The sequence below is a fragment of the Ovis aries genome, chromosome 25 (genome assembly GCF_016772045.2).
Source record: "Ovis aries strain OAR_USU_Benz2616 breed Rambouillet chromosome 25, ARS-UI_Ramb_v3.0, whole genome shotgun sequence".
In the NCBI taxonomy this organism is placed as follows: Eukaryota; Metazoa; Chordata; class Mammalia; order Artiodactyla; family Bovidae; genus Ovis; species Ovis aries.
This window is the reverse complement of record NC_056078.1, coordinates 34,154,044-34,169,944: the sequence shown is the minus strand read 5'-3', so window position 1 is coordinate 34,169,944 and position 15,901 is coordinate 34,154,044. Positions and strand designations below refer to the sequence as shown.

Below are 15,901 nucleotides of genomic sequence, written 5' to 3'. Positions count from 1 at the left end.
TCCAGGAGAGCCAGGCCGGCAACCTGTCCCTTCTCTCCTTGCACGATCATCCATCTGGCCCTCCCCTGCACCCCCTTCTCAGCCCTCCCCTGCCCCCACCTCAACCCTCCCCCCGCTGGAGCCCTGTCTTCATGCCCATTCCCCTCCCACAAGCTCCCTCTTAGTCCTGGAAGTGAAGGTCCACGCCAAGCCCTCCATGCTGGGAGCTGAGTAGCATCCTCCTCGCCCACCTGCTCAACAGCCCCCTTCCTCTGGTCACCCCCAGAGGTCAGGGCCCAGCCACCGCCGCCACTCTGCACCCAGCTACTGCAGCCTGTGGGGCAATTTGGGATCCAGATCCTGCCTTGTATGTCCGGGACTGTGGTACCTGCTGTGGCCTCCATTTCAGCACCCCTCAGTTCATCCTGGCAAGGACTCTGGGGTCAGATGACCAGACGCAGAACTGCGGCTTCACTATTCATCAGCTGTCGTCCGGAGCTGAGCGAGTTGCCTCCCCCACCCCAAACCCCAGGTTCCTCTCTTGTAAAATGGAACTGATACTGCCTGTCCCCTAGCTGAGGGTCACTGTCATGATTAAACACCTGGGATGTGCTTAAGCATTTTTAAGCTACTGCGGGGGTGACAGTTCCCTCGGTCTGTGCTGCCCTTGAAATGCCATCCTCCCCCCCCACCTCATGATTCCCTCTCTGTCTTTTGCCTCCTATTATACCTCTCAGCACCTTGAGCCAGGCCTTCTGAAAATTTTATACCAACCAGGCGGCAGATGAGGCTTTGCCCCAGGACAGGATGTGAGTCTGTCTGGTCCTTGGACTGTGGCCCCTTCCCGCACCCTCCCCAGACACCCACACCCCGTTCAGCTCTGACTGGGCTTCTGCCTGAGTTTCCCCCTTGTGCTGCAGCAAGTGACTTTGCCTAGCACAGAACTGGTCTTCCTCTCTCTGGAAACCCGACCCATCCCGACCCCACAGTGGACACTGCTTCAAACAGCTTGGCCCAGATCTCTTTCCCTCAATATCCTTGGCAGCTCAAAATTCGCCCCTTTCCTCTTGCAGGAATCGGCTGGTCCCCTGCTGCCTCCTGGTGGTTACGTCTGAGAACTGCGACTTCCTGCAAGCGGCAAGCCTGCACAGGGGTCAAAAGGGGATTTATCATTTTGCTCTCAAATCCGAGATGAGTCCTGACCACTACAGCACAGTTCTACCCAGGCCTCATGCAACTTTGCTTCAGTAAAACTGTCAGGTGGTAATATCTGAGTTTTCCTTCTTGATTATAAAAATAATAGATGCACAATGTGAAGTGGAAAGAACACAAAAATAGGAGGATGTGAAATTCTTAGCAGCCTAATTTCCTCCAGAGACACCACTGTCGAGTTTGGCCCTAACCTTCCCCAGACTTTTTGCTTGTAAAAATATTTGTATCTGTAATGTACACACACACACACACACACACACACACACTGGGTTATATTTGATATGCTGTCCCATAACCTGCCTTGTTCTCACCATCACCTTTCCCTGCTAGCACAGAAATCTGCTTTGTTTGACTGACAGCTGATTGCACTCTTTTGTTAGGTGATGTGTTTATCTATTCCCTATTGAACAGCATGGGCATTCTTGTTTTTAAAAGTCAATTTTTTTCTTAATTACCTTTCTGTTTGGTACAGTAGGAGGATCTAGGGTCAGGACTTTTATCTAAAATAAATAAAGAGCTCTTACAACTCAATGGTAAAAAGACAAATAATCCAACTTAAAAATCAACAAATATCTGACTAGACATTTCTTCAAAGAAGATGTCCAAAGGGTCCATAAACACATGAGAAGATGCTCAACATCATTAGTCATTCAGTTCAGTTCAGTCGCTCAGCCGTGTCTGACTCTCTGTGACCACATGAATCGCAGCATGCCAGGCCTCCCTGTCCATCACCAACTCCCAGAGTTCACCCAAACCCATGTCCATCGAGTCGGTGATGCCATCCAGCCATCTCATCCTCTGTCGTCCCCTTCTCCTCCTGCCCCTAATCCCTCCTGGCATCAGAGTCTTTTCCAATGAGTCAACTCTTCGCATGAGGTGGCCAAAGTATTGGAGTTTCAGCTTTAGCATCAGTCCTTCCAATGATCACCCAGGACTGATCTCCTTCAGAATGGACTGGTTGGATCTCCTTGCAGTCCAAGGGACTCTCAAGAGTCTTCTCCAAAACCACAGTTCAAAAGCATCAATTTTTTGGCACTCAGCTTTCTTCACGGTCCAACTCTCACATCCATACATGACCACTGGAAAAACCATAGCCTTGATTAGATGGACCTTTTTGGCAAAGTAACGTCTCTGCTTTTGAATATGCTATCTAGGTTGGTCATAGCTTTCCTTCCAAGGAGTAAGCATCTTTTAATTTCATGGCTGCAATCACCATCTGCAGTGATTTTGGAGCCCCAAAATATTAGTCATTGGGAGTATGCAAATCAAAACCTCAATGAAATACTACTTTGACGTCAAGACTCAGAAAGATGAATAATAAAAATGCTGGTGAGGCCATGGAGAAATCAAAATGCTTATGCATTGCTTGTGAGAATATAAAATTTTCTAGCCACTCTGGAAAACAGTTTGATGTTCCTCAAAATCTTAAACATGAAGTTGCCATTAAGGCTAGCAATTCTGACACATATATAAAGTAGTACAATATTATTTACAGGTAATCTGTGATAAATTAAGCTACATATTGTAAATCCTAGAGAAACCACTGAAAATGCAGTGAAGAATTAAGTCTAATCCGTCCATAGTGGAGGTAGAGTGAAATCATTTGGGAGGAAAAACTCAATCCAAAAGGAGGTGAGGAGGGGACGAAGGTGAAACAAATAGAAAGGAGGTCAATGTAAATCTAACTATATCAATAATCAAGCTGAATATAAGTGGCCTAAACTTTTAATTGAATGGCAGAGTTTGTCAGATTAGATAAGAGAGCAATGCCACCACTTACAAGTTCCTTGTCTTTTAACTCTTCCCTCCATTACCCTGTTTGTGACACTGTAACCATTGTTTCTTGCCACCTGAAGTTATATTAACCTTTATTAGCCGAGGGGCTCCCCTGGTGGGTTAGACATTAAAGAATCTGCCTTCAATGCAGGAGACCCGGGTTCTATCCTGGGTCGGGAAGATACCCTGGAGAAGGAAATGGCAACTCATTCCAGTATTCTTGCCTGGAGAATCTCACGGGAATGAGGAGCCTGGCGGGCTACAGTCCACTGGGTGGGAAAGAGTAGAACATGACTGAGCAACACACACACACACACACACACACACACACACACACACACACACAATCAGTAGAGGGCACTAGAGAGACACTTTGTTAGGTAAACCCATGTGTGGTTAACACCTTTTTGTATTAAACTTTCCGTGTTAGAATCACTGTGTTGTTCCTGTATTCTGTCTGGGCCCTGACCAACGCGTTGACACTGGCGGTGATCCTAGGAGATAACCCTACAAAGATGGTAGTTAGAGATGTGCTTGGCTGTGCCCCTGGGCTTGAAGGCATGGCTGAACAATAGGAAGTGGGATGATGGTGGCGTATGGCATGCAGTGACACCACAGAGCTGTCACCTGCAGTTGAGTGACGAGAGAGGCACGTGCCTTGGGGAGCCAGGTGGCTGCACACACGATGGTTATGGCAGTATCCATGACCATAAGGACCACACTGTGCAGAGAATTATTCTGAGCACGCTCGATTGTTTACCAAAAGAAAATGACAAACAGGTCCTTTAATTCTCGGCTTATGTTAAGGTCTGAGGACCAGAAAGCTTCCATCACAACTCGAAAACATCTTTCATTTCTCATAGAAGTGGACTGACATCACTTAAAATCTAACAAAAATTTAATTGTGTAATCAGCTGAATTACAGTATCGTCTGAATTCACTGTCTCGCTAAGGCTTTCACATGAAGGGCATCAGTGGAAAGGAACTGGATCCTGAAGTCCGTGATAGGGACATCTGTTTGGGCCCAAATGAAACTAACAACTTGAACCCTCCAGTCACTCCATTCCTCCCTTGCCTGTGCAAGTAGCCCGCCCTTCTGTGTCTGAGACCAGACTTCACCACGGATGGGTGCTTTGAAAGGTAATACCCAAGACCAACCAAGACTTCCATCACCAGGTCAAATCTCAGCATTTTCCAGAAGGACAGGACTTCAGAGAAACAGCTTGCACACCCAAAGAATTCTGAGACTTTATATCACACATTTTTAAGCAGATTTATTGTGATATTGTTCATGTGTCATACAATTCATCCACCTAAAGTATATAATTCAGTGTTTTTCCAGTATATCCGCAGATATATGGAGCCATCGGAACACTCAGCATGGAACCAAGACTTTCTCTAATCACCCTATTCCAGTGGACTTCAGACACAGATCTGACTCATGGCCTCCAGAAGCTGTTCACTGAGAAATTTTCTCCTGTCTGGGCCCACCCAAACCACCAGTCCCCACAAAACTTGGCTGAACAGGTTGACCTACCCATCACCCAAGAGTGTCCACCTAGAAACTCAAGTGAAGCATCTTTTACAGGCGGAGGGTCTTACTCCAGCTTCCCAGAGACACAGTGAATAGTGTTTCGCAAGTTAACCATGACTCCAGTGGTCTGGTGGCCTCCCTTTTCAGCCTTGCCCCCTCTCGCCTACACTCAAATTCTCAAACTTTAGTTGAATTGTTATCTGAAAATTCAGAGACCTAGATTCCACCCTCAGAGACTGTTATTCCACAGGTCTCAGCCATGGCCTGGGAATCTGCATGTTTTCTCAGCACCTCATGATTCCTAGGAGAAGCATTGCTTTAGACCTTACCAGACCTTGGGAGCACTGACCGACATTCCATTTCACGGAGCAACATTCTATAAAGCCCAGCAGTGTGTTAAATTCTACATCCTCATACTTGCTACATGAAAGAAGTCAGACACAAAAAGTAAATCTTGTAGGATTCCGTTTCTGCCAAGTTCTAGAGCAGGTAAAAGGTAACCACAGAGACAGAATCACTGGGTTCCTGGGAGCAGGCACAGAGGTAGCTTTCTGGAAAGATGGAAGCTTTCCATCTCTTCATGGAGATATGTTCTTTAATTTAATTTGGTGGCGATTACTCAGTGTATGAATTTGTCAAGTCATTGATCCGTACATTTAAAATGTATGAATTTTATTGCAGGTAAATTATACTTCAATGAAGTCAATTTTTTTAGCTTTGATAATTTTTTAGTTTTTAAATTATGAAAGCATTATAACATATTTACAAGACACTTGGAGAATACAAAGTTACATATAGTTCCACTATATATTACAATATTTTTAAGTAGATAAATCAAGATTATTTTTTAGTTGGAGTTTCAATATCAAACTCTCAAAAATTAAAGAATAAATAGAAAAGTAGGAGGATATAGTAGACCTGAAAAGCACTATGAACCAATCCAACCTAAGTAAGATTTATACAATTTTCACACAACAGCCGAATACTAATTCTATTCAAGTTCCCATAGACTATAAGCCAGGAGGCACTGGAACATATCCAGGGATGTAAAACAAGGCACAAAAATTTCATGGTTTAAAGGTTCAATGAAGTCAGTGTGAAAAGCTCTCCTGTGTTGTCTCAGAAAACTGCTATTTCAGATATTTAAACACATTGTGTTTACATGACGTCCACGTATGATTCCATCTGTGAGAGCACGTGTATGACTCACTGTTCCCTTCATGCATTAGGCACTGTGCGTCAGCAACAAGTCAGCGTCTTAATTTGTCTGTTGCGCAGGCTCTGCTTTGTATAGTAAGACCAATTCGGGCCCTTGTGCAAGAGTTCTAGGAAAAGAAATATAGGGAACAGTCCCACCTTTGGGAAATTCTGTTTTTAGGAAGTTCCTGAATACTTTCTTCCCCTACAGCACACTCGACTCCTCTGCATGGGAGGGACAGGCACGCACACATATGCTTCCTCCTTGTCAAAAAGGAAATGCCCTGTGAACTGAACACATGCCCCACAGGCTCTGTGACCCTGCGACCCTCAGAAGTCACCAGGGGTCCAGTGGTCACACCTCAAGGGGCTGGCCCTCACCCTTGCCAACAGCACCACTGCCTCCCAGAATCCCCAGAGGCCAAGAGGAAACCACCGGGACGGAGATCATGGCTTTGACCTAAGAAATTCAAAGAGCTCTGAATGTGTGTGATCTGAAGACAAAGGAGTCCGTGGAAACGCCTCCCATGGAAAGCCCTCTGGTCTGTCAGGTCCAGGATTCGAGCCTCTGCTCTACCAACTGACTCAGGAAGTCACCTTAGCAGCCGTGACCCCTCTGGCAGCCTCAGTTTACCCATCTGTAAAATGCTGGATGGACTGACCAATAACTGTTATTGACACTTGGCTCAAGATCCCACTCTTCAAATGAGATCCCTGTTAGAAAACATAAGAGGGTATCTATGGTTGAAAGACCACCTGACGTGAAGAGCCCACTCACTGGATAAGACCCTGATGCTGGGAAAGATTGAGGGCAGGAGGAGAAGGGGTTGACAGAAGATGAAATGGTTGGATGGTATCACCAACTCAATGGACATGAGTGTGAGTAAACTCCAGGAGAAAGTGAAGGACAGGGAAGCTTGGCATGCTGCAGTCCATGGGGTTGCAGAGTCGGACACGACCTAGCAACTGAACGATTGAAGGGAGGTTCAGGGGCCGTGCTCATGTCAGAGGACGCTTCAAGGCTCTTTGAGAGCTGTTTGAGAGCTATTAGATAAGCTGAGTTCCCAACCCATGTAGCTGAACTGACTTCATAGAAACTCTCCATGACTCTAATGACCCAAACCCTCTACTTATTTTTGCTTTTAGTTGCTAAGTCATGCCCACCAGGCTCCTCTGTCCATGCGATTATCCTAGCAAGAATACTGGAATGGGTTGCCATTTCCTTCTGCAGAGGATCTTCCCAGACCAGGAATTAAACCCAAGTCTCCTGCATTGCCAGGTGGATTATTTGCCGCTGAGCCACTATAGAAAGTCCAGTCACAGTGAGCTGAGAATGACTACAAGGACCTGGGACCACACACCATCACACTCAGGGAACTCCAAGGGGAGGCCATGCTAATCATCTTGTGATTCTTCTATTATTCAGACGGTCCTCCCTTGGCTGTTTAAGGAAGTTCTTACTCTCCTCCCACCCCTCAATCTGGCCCCCATGCCAATTTAGAAACCCCTTGTAACTCCAAATTTAACTCCAAATTTAAATGGCACAGAGGGAAGTAAAGCCCACATCTAGCCCGACATAATCAGAGCTCCTTCTTTTCTAAGACCCAGACACACCAGAAATGGTGCCCTTGCCCCTCCAGACCATGTGCCAGGGCCTGGGCTGTGTACTCTCCACAGATCATGTCCAGCCTTCACCACCCTGTGCGCTGGGCACTGTTATCCCATTACTCTGCTGAGCAGAACTGAGGCTCAGTTACCCAGAGGCACACCAGGGCGCTCGGGTGGGCTGTGGGTGCTGAGACAGTTTGTTTGAGCCTGTTTCCTCTCCTGTTGAACAGGATGACAAGAATACCCTCAGAGGTTGCTGGTGGACTGCAAGTCCACAAAAAGGCCCTGCTCAGAGCACGGAGTGACAGCAGTTAACAATAAACACTTGTGTTATAGACACAAACAGTTGTGTTATAGACAGTGCTTGCTAAAGGCATGGACACCAGACAGTCTTTTATAGAAAATAGGATTTATTTTCACATCTAAGGCGAACATAAAGAAATTTTCCAAAAGTATATTGTGTACATAATCAATAGATTTAATTTATTAAACACACAGGAAAAACAAATCAAAGCCCACCAGGAAAACACACCTTGACTTCCTTCCAGAGCACATAGCACTTACAGGTTATTTGTATTTTCAACCTGGGAATTCACATTGACAAGGCACAGCTTGCAGTGGGTCTGTCCCCCGGTTCAGCTGCTTCCACCCCCACGGGCTCTCCCCAAATACAAGAGCAGCAAACCAAGGGGATTCACAGTGGCTGGGATTAAAGGCCTCGGCTATGGGACCGTCACAAAGGCCTGGAGTGCGCTCCGAAGGCCAAGCTCTGTAGGTCTGTGGCCCGTGCCTCCAACTCAGGTCACACCACAGCCTGGAGTAGTTAGTGTCACAGCTTCAGCTCCAGGGAGTCTAGTGAAATTATTCCGATCAGAAAGACAGTATTAAACAGATATGACAGCCCTTTACAGCAACTGGCTTTCCCCTGTGGTCAGAGAAAAGGCAGAAACCGCCTTCAAAGCTAACTCATCATCTGTGCCCGAGGCACGGGTGAACTTGAGCCGGGCGGTCACAGGCAATGACTACAAGGAGCGGCGACACTGTATCCACGATGGGTGTCCAGAAACGGGGTGCTGGGGTAGGGAGGGCACTGGGGAAGCTGCCCGGTGGGTCCTGTGGGGTCTGACATTCCTGAGAGGCCTCCTGGAAGCACACAGGGTCTCCTGGAAGCACACAGGGTCAGCTCAACTGGCCGCAGTCTGTGATGACGATCTTCTTGGATGTCTTCCCACTCTTGGAGCCGAAAGATTCTATTTTCTTCACGACGTCCATGCCCTCTTTCACATGGCCAAACACAACATGTTTGCCGTCCAGCCTGGGAGGAGAGGTGAGCCAGGTAAGCAGAAACGAGAGTGCTGCGATGTCACCCGGGGTCACAGTCCCCTGGTCATGGAACTATTTACTGAAAACAGCAGTTCTGAAAGGAACTCAGACCGAAAAGCTGGCCCAACCTCTCACAGGTCCCGTATGGAGCCTTGCGGAGTCCCCCAGCACACACCAGAGGACGGCTCCCTCCCAGGCTGTGTTCTGCCTCACCTGCTGTGTGACCTCGGCCCAGGCCACTCAACCTGAATCCTGGGAACCTCACCTACAAAGAGTGACTTGTCCTAACTCTGCTCAGGGAGATGATGGGATATTGAACTACTCTGAAGAAATAAGTCTGTGTAAATGGAGTCATTTTAAGTGTGTGTGGTTTTTTTTTTTTTTTTTTTTTGATGTGGACCATTTTTGAAGTCTTTATTGAATTTGTTACAATATTGTTTCTAGGGTTTATTTAAGGGTTTTTTGTGTTTTTTTTGGACACGAGGCATGCGGGATATGAACTCCCTGACCAGGGATCAAACCCGTACCCCCTGCATCAGAAGGTGCACTGTTAGCCACTGGAGCACCAGGAAAGGCCTCATGGAACCGCCTTAACTGTCAGGAGCTCCGAGGTGAGAGCCAAGGCGATATGTATGGTGAACCCACTCTAGTCCCAAGCAGCTCTCAGCCTGAGAGAGTCCCGAGAATCTAGAAGGCAGCTCAGTTCAGGGCCACCAACCAAGACGGGTTACACTTGGGGTTCCACCAGGGGTTTTCACAGAAGGAGGGCAGGCAGGGCCAGCAACAACCTGCCCACTCCAACATCCGTGTCCCTTCTGGCTCAGAGGCTACAGACCACTAGTATCCGCCACCTCCTGGGTCTCCCTAAAGTCCTTGGAAATGGGCTTTATTAAGTTTTAGCTCCAGGCCAGCTGTTGTCCCCTCACCCCGCTGAGATGCCTCAGGGTGAGGACATAGGGGACTCTGGGAAGCGAAAACTGATTAGGTAGTGGGAAACTGACCTGGGAAGACATCCCTAAAATACAAGGGCAATGGGAAAGAGGGTTCCAGCAGGGCTGGTGGCTGCAACAGGCTGGTGCTAATGCCTGATGAGAAATCCGGTATGATATCCAAATGTTGTCTACTGCAGCATTTTCCAAGGTGCAGCCCAAAGTTAAATAAGCTGGGAAACGGCAGGTTAAACCGAGTGAGCAAGCTTCTGCCACAAGCCATCCCGAGGCCTGATAAGTTCTGCAGCATCTCCCCAATGTATTTGGTAAGAGAATTCTTTCCTGTGTGTACGTGTGCATGCTCAGAACACTGAGAAATTCCAGCTACAGCAACAATGGGAAGCCTGATAAAAGACAAGAGTTGCAAAATAACCCAAATTCTTCCTCAATGCTTTTGGGGCCTTTCTCCTCTTACACACTCAGCCGGGTGAGGGCTACTGCCCCAGAGCAGAGAGTTTGGCCTCAAACTATCCTCCCGCTCCAGCTCAAGGCCACCCCTGCTACCCTGAGGGCCTGGACCAGGAGCTGGCAACTCACCAGTCTGTCTTTATGGTGCAAATGAAGAACTGGGAGCCGTTGGTGTTGGGGCCTGCATTGGCCATGGACAGAACACCTGCGAAAACAAGCGGGATGAGCAGGCTGCCCCAGGAGGCATCTCACCTGGGAACTGTTCAAGAGCAGATGATGCACACCACAGGAAGGATGCTTGCGGCTGAAGATACTTGGGGCTCAGAAAAGGAGAGCCAAGCCCAGAGCACACAGCCACCCAGGGCCTGTCCGCCTTGATGACACAGGAGGGAAGGGCCTCCTGGAGGCTCTCAGTGGTAGAGCAGGGGCAGGACCTCCAGCCCTGAACTCTAGCTTTTTCCACATTTCACGTTGGGTCCTAAAGGTAACATAAAGCTAGGGCTTTGCTTAACGGCTCTCAGAGCATGGTGGTCAAAGAAAGATTTGTTTTTGAAACTGAGAGCTCAGGATGAAAAAGCCTCTGGGACAATCCAGTAAGCCCACCCATCACCCTGAAGGAGGGAGGATGTGTCCCTAGATGTGGAGCCATCCGGTTGCAGCCTGCAGGCCTGCTGGGGTGGCAGCGCCAGGCTCACAGCTCAGGGCACATGCCCAGGTGGGGACTGACAGCCTTACTCACCCGGCCCCTCGTGCTTCAGCTTGAAGTTCTCGTCAGGAAAGCGGCTTCCATAGATGGACTTTCCCCCCGTGCCGTTGTGGTTGGTGAAGTCACCAGCCTGCGAACACGGAGCGCTAGCTGAGTGTCGCCACTAGAGCTGGCAGAGGGGTGCTATTCCCATGCTGGGACACAGCGCCCAGCCCCCCAGGGCCTACCCAGCTGGGAGCCCTCAGCCAAAGGGGTCAGAAAACACCCAGTGATAGAAGGGCTAATATAATGCTAAGGAACGTAAGCAACAACAAAATAAAGGTTTAATACTTTCTGCCCCAATAACTACCCTGGTTTCCGAATGATTCATTTTTGTCTGAGTGAGATTTTAAATGATCCTTAAAAATTCTCAGCCATTTCGAGCTGCTTCTTAAGAGACCTAGAATTTTCTACCCACAACTCTTGAAGGGTAAACAAGGAGGAGGCCAGGAGTCCCTGCTCCCCAGTGTGGTCTGCGGGTAGCTGGCACAGAGGCAGGTCCCTCTGCTGAGCCCCAGTTCCTGTCCCAGCATCTCCCTTTCACCCGGCCTAGGACAAAGTCCACCCAGGGCTGGTGGTCTTCCTCACGGCTTGCCCAAGGCTTCCACAAGGAGCCACAGACAGAAGAGCCCAGGGTCTGCCAGCCCCAGGCCCCAGCCCCCATCATATTGCTCTTTTCCTGAGATGACCTCCTCGGGTAACAGGGATGACCTGACTAGCCCTGCTTTTGAAGCATCCACAAATGCCAATAAGGTGTCCCCAGAGAGGACCAGGCCTCCCCGTGCCTGGTCCCACCATCCCATGCCTCCAAGAGCCCACCAGCTTTGGAGTCCCTGCCCTTGCCTACTGTGGTAAGAGTAAGATCCTAGCCCAGCTTGGACATCCGCTTCGGCTTCTGCTCAATCTACAGCCTCAGGCAGAGCTGGGGGCCTCTGCAGCTGAAAGCCACGGGCTGTGGCCAGGCCTGTCCCACAGCCACAACCCCCTCCAGTCGCTGCATTCCTCATGTTCAACACATCAGCACGCCCAGCCCCAACCCATGCCACTCACCATGATGTGACGACAGCCACCAGGTGACGGTAGAGGGAACTGGGGGCCAGAAATCCCAGCTGAAAGGACTTCAAAGAGGTCATGGCAGCCATGCTCCTGCCTCCAGGCCTGCTGGCCTCAGACATGAGCCCCTATCTTAGCAGGGTCTGACTTAACACAGGACAACCCTCAGCATGGCTCAGGCCCTGGCACCGGCGGAAATTCTCGGCTGCCACACCTACCCACAAAACTTCTAACACAGCAAAACTAATGCTCCTGAAAAGAGGCCGAACATATGACTAAAGAGCAAATGCATTTAACCGAGAAAGATGCCCTATGCTGGAGAGAGGCTCCAAGTCTGGACCTGCGTGTTCCTGTCTGTGCCTGGCCTCCCTCCTCCTCCCCTTCCTCCTCATCTCCTATGCCGAGTGCTCAGTGGGACACACTGGGGGCTGCGGGCAGAGACTGAATACGCTGTTACTCCAAAGCCTCCAGCACATCCACACCCCGATGCCATTCTCCCTCCACCGCTCCACTCTCCCAGCCCTGCCAAGCAGGGCCGACCTGCCACTTGTCCTGTTGCTTAGCTCCTGGGGCAGGGAAGGCATTATGGCTGCCAGGACAAGCTCCAGACTCTCAGGAGAGGACAGGCTGAGCGAATGGCCGCGGATGCCCTCCATCCAGTACTCTCCAGGCACAAACACACTGGCTAATCCCCGTGACATTCTCCAACGTGGCCCTGTCACTATGCCACTTACAGAAGAAGTCGAGGCAGGAAGAGGCCCACCATACCTGGCACATGAAGGACGGAATCACTCTGTGGAATGTGGACCCTTTGTATCCAAAGCCCTTCTCCCCGGTGCACAGGGCTCTGAAGTTCTCTGGGGTGGCGGGGGGAGCAGGAGGTGAAGGAAAAAAGCAGGTCAGCAGGGCCAGGCCTCAGTGCAGGGGCCACAGCTGGTTCCAGCCGGCGCCCTCTCTACCCACCCACCCCCCGGACATGGAAAGAGCCCTGCCCTGGACTGTGTGACCTGGGACAAATCATCCTGTGCCCTGACCTCAGCATCTGAGCACTGCGGCAGGAGTAGCACCGGGTCAGTGGGGCAAGGAGTCCAAGTAAGTCCACCCTCCACCAGGAGGCTCAGAGAGGGTCAGAGGCTGCTCCCGAGGTCCCCAGCAGCTGAGCACATGTGGTGGTGTACTCCCATCTGGCCATAGGTCTCCGCCCTGACTCCTCTCACCATCCCACCCACCTCGCCATGCCCCTCTCTCTTCCATGTGGCCCAGACTCAGAAGGCCCCGGTCCCCGTCTTACCTGCTGTCTTTGGGACGACATCTGCCTTCAGCTGCGGGCAAAGGAGAGGGAAGACAGGCTCAGTCCAGAGGCAGGAGAAGGAAGGACCCAACCCCCTACACGGTCCAGGAGCCAGGGAAAGCACCATTCCTGTCATTCTCAATCCTCCGTGGGAGGCCACCTAAGCAATCATTTCTGCCAGCTGCTTCCTGAACTGCAGGTTGGGAGGGGCAGCCTCGATTTCCCAATCTGTCAGAAGAGATGACAACACCACCCTGGCCTTCTTCTGGGGGCAGAACTGGCAGAGCGGCTTCAGCTGGGCTCAAAGCATCAGAGACCCAGGGCCTGGAGAGGGTGGCCCCGGGGGGAGCCAGTCCAAGCTCCCCAGTGGGCAGGTGGGAAACTGAGGCTCAGAGAGAGGCAGGAGGATCGGGGAAAGGGAAGGCTGGAGCCCCATCCAAGCCTGCCTCTTGCCTCCCAGTTATAAGAGCCACTCTGGTGCCGAACCTTTAAAATAAATGGGTGCTCTCCATTTTCCAGAAAAGGAAACCGAGGTTTAACTGAGACACCTTTGTTTAAAATGGGCTTGAAGGCTACACCCAAGCTTCCCCTCTGTTACTTTCTGGACTGTGTAGGTTTCTTGCTTTGTCTTTCAAAAAGGCCCACAGAGCTAGGGCAGGCACTGTGTCACCTTGGGAGGGTGGCTGGGGTTGGAGTTGGGGTGAAGAGCTCTGAGCACAGCGCCCTGACCCCAAGAGGTCTATGCCACGTCTGTCTGGTGGCTGGAGCTTGCAGCCACGCCAGCCCGAACTGCTGGGGGAGGAGGCGGCCCCAAACCACCTTAGCTCTCCCGACAGCCCGATAGCAGGGGGCGGGCCTGGGGCCGGCTCCGCCTTCTGCAAGGGCCACCACGTGAGCTTCCCGCCCGCCCGCCGCCCCGACCCCCGAGCCCCCTGACACCCACCTCGAAGCTTGGGCCTAGGCGCCCACCCTGTTAAGTCTCGGAGCCCCTCCGCGGCCGGCCAGCGGGGCGGACCCTCCTAGCCTACGATCTGACCTTGAGCTTTCTCCTCCACACGCGCCTTCCCTCCCGCCTCCACTAGTCCAAAGATCCGAAGGGGAGGCCTGGAGAGACCAGTCCGATGGTCCTTCTTAAGAGATGGGGAAACTGAGGCCCAGAGCCCGGGGGCAGGAAGCAAGGTCACCCAGTGAACCAGGCACAGCGCCGGCCTGGAGTCCAAGGCTCTTCCGGGACCATCCCCCACGCCCAGTCCAGCGCGGTCCGGTCCGGTGGTCTCACCTCCAGCACCACGCGGCCGAGCGGCTGCCCGTCAGCGCCCACGTCCAGGTACACGAGCGGGTTCCCGGAGGAAGAGGAGGGGCCGCGGGAGCCGCTGCCGCTGCTGCAAGCGCGGACCGCGGGGAGGCGCAGGTGCGCTGAGCGCGGGCTGGACAGCAGGCCGAGCAGGCGGGGGCCGCAGCGGAGCGCCAGCATCATGGGCGCGCGGGTCCGAGCTAGAGATCAACCGGCGAACGGAGAGGACGGAAGGCAGGGTCACTGGTGCCCAGAGGGCAGAGTCAGCGGCGGCCGCGCACCTCCGCCTTTATTGGCCCAGCCGGCCTCGCGGCCCCGCCTCCATCCCGCCTCCTCCAACCTGTTCGCGGGCTCCCCCTGCTGGTCCCAGCTGGCAGCGCACCCCGGCTGGTGGGGCGGTGGGGCGTGAAGTCTGAACACACCCCAACCAGGGCTGGAGACCTGAGGGACAGATGCGACTTCGCCAAGGGAGGCCGGTTCTATTTTGTGAGGGTCCCAACAGATGAAAAGAGGGGTAAATGCTAAAACGTGGTTAACTCCAAAATAGGAGCCGCCATATGTTTTTCTTTGAATATAACAGAAGTCTGCCTTTGAGGCTTTTGTGTTCACTGTCCCTTGCCCCATAGGCCCTGCAAATGGACAGACGGACCGAGAGACTGTGGCAACTGAGAGTCAGTCAAAGAAAGTTGGAGACGAGAGGCAGGATTAGAATGAGAGGAGGAGACAGGCAGACACCTCCCATTGTGAACACAGGGCTCCTTGTCCAAGCCCGGGCTTGTCTCCAGATGCTTCTAGAAACCAGTCCCTCTTCCATTCTCAGCCTAGGCCTGTCATGCTCTTACCAGACCCCCAGCCCTCTGCCAGGACTGGGTCTGACTCCCCCTCCCTGACCCCCAGACTGATAGTCCTGAATGCCAGCAACCAGGACAGATGGCTGCTAGCTCCCCTCCTGCCCCTAATCCTGCGCCCAAAACTGCTTCTGCGGGTAACATACCACAGGGCCCAGTCCAAGGAAAAGTGAGAAGGCAAGATGGGACGAGAAGGGGAACTGAGAGCGAGGAACCACAGTGAGGGGGAGTCTACCCCACACGCTGAGGTGGGCTTCACAGAAGCCTGCGGGCATGGGAGGCCCACAGGAAATGAATGACCGGCAGGGGACTTGAGAGAGCATCTGAGCCAACATCTGCAGTTCCCAAGATGTATGACTGAGGCTGGGAGAGAGGAAGGCGCTGCCCAGAGGTCAGCGAACTGGGAAGTCCCCCGCCGCCAGCCAGGGCGAGTCCTCCCAGACCACTGCAGAATAGTGTGTGATTCTAATCTCTCCCCTTCTTGTTTTCCAGGTCTGTTCCAAGAATAAAAGGAACAAGAGTAGGGGGTTGGTCAGCTATTAAGTGCTGTGCCGTGAGCGTCAGTGCTGGGCAGAGCGTGGATGGGTTTTGCTCAGACAGTGGTGGGCCTCAGCTGCAGGGACTCAGAGTTCTGAGTGGGCAGA

General features: G+C 51.7%; 2 protein-coding genes across 2 annotated transcripts in view; one reads left to right on the top strand and one right to left on the bottom strand.

Moving 5' to 3' along the window:
- The window catches only part of ZCCHC24 (zinc finger CCHC-type containing 24), a 74,082-nt gene extending 70,680 nt beyond the window's left edge, over nucleotides 1-3,402 (top strand). The window contains exon 4 of the mRNA XM_027962300.3: nucleotides 1,053-3,402. Coding sequence (XP_027818101.1) covers nucleotides 1,053-1,094 — 42 coding nt within the window. The 3' untranslated portion in view covers nucleotides 1,095-3,402. The remainder of the gene's footprint in view (nucleotides 1-1,052) is intronic.
- A 4,296-nt stretch (nucleotides 3,403-7,698) lies between these two features.
- Nucleotides 7,699-14,674, bottom strand: PPIF (peptidylprolyl isomerase F). Its single transcript, XM_027962222.2, has 6 exons — nucleotides 14,395-14,674; nucleotides 13,116-13,146; nucleotides 12,593-12,681; nucleotides 10,766-10,862; nucleotides 10,156-10,231; nucleotides 7,699-8,621 (listed from the first exon to the last, which is right to left on the bottom strand). The coding sequence occupies exons 1-6, from the start codon at nucleotides 14,590-14,592 to the stop codon at nucleotides 8,486-8,488; spliced, it is 627 nt and encodes a 208-aa protein (XP_027818023.1). The 5' UTR covers nucleotides 14,593-14,674; the 3' UTR covers nucleotides 7,699-8,485.
- Nucleotides 14,675-15,901: the final 1,227 nt, after the last annotated feature.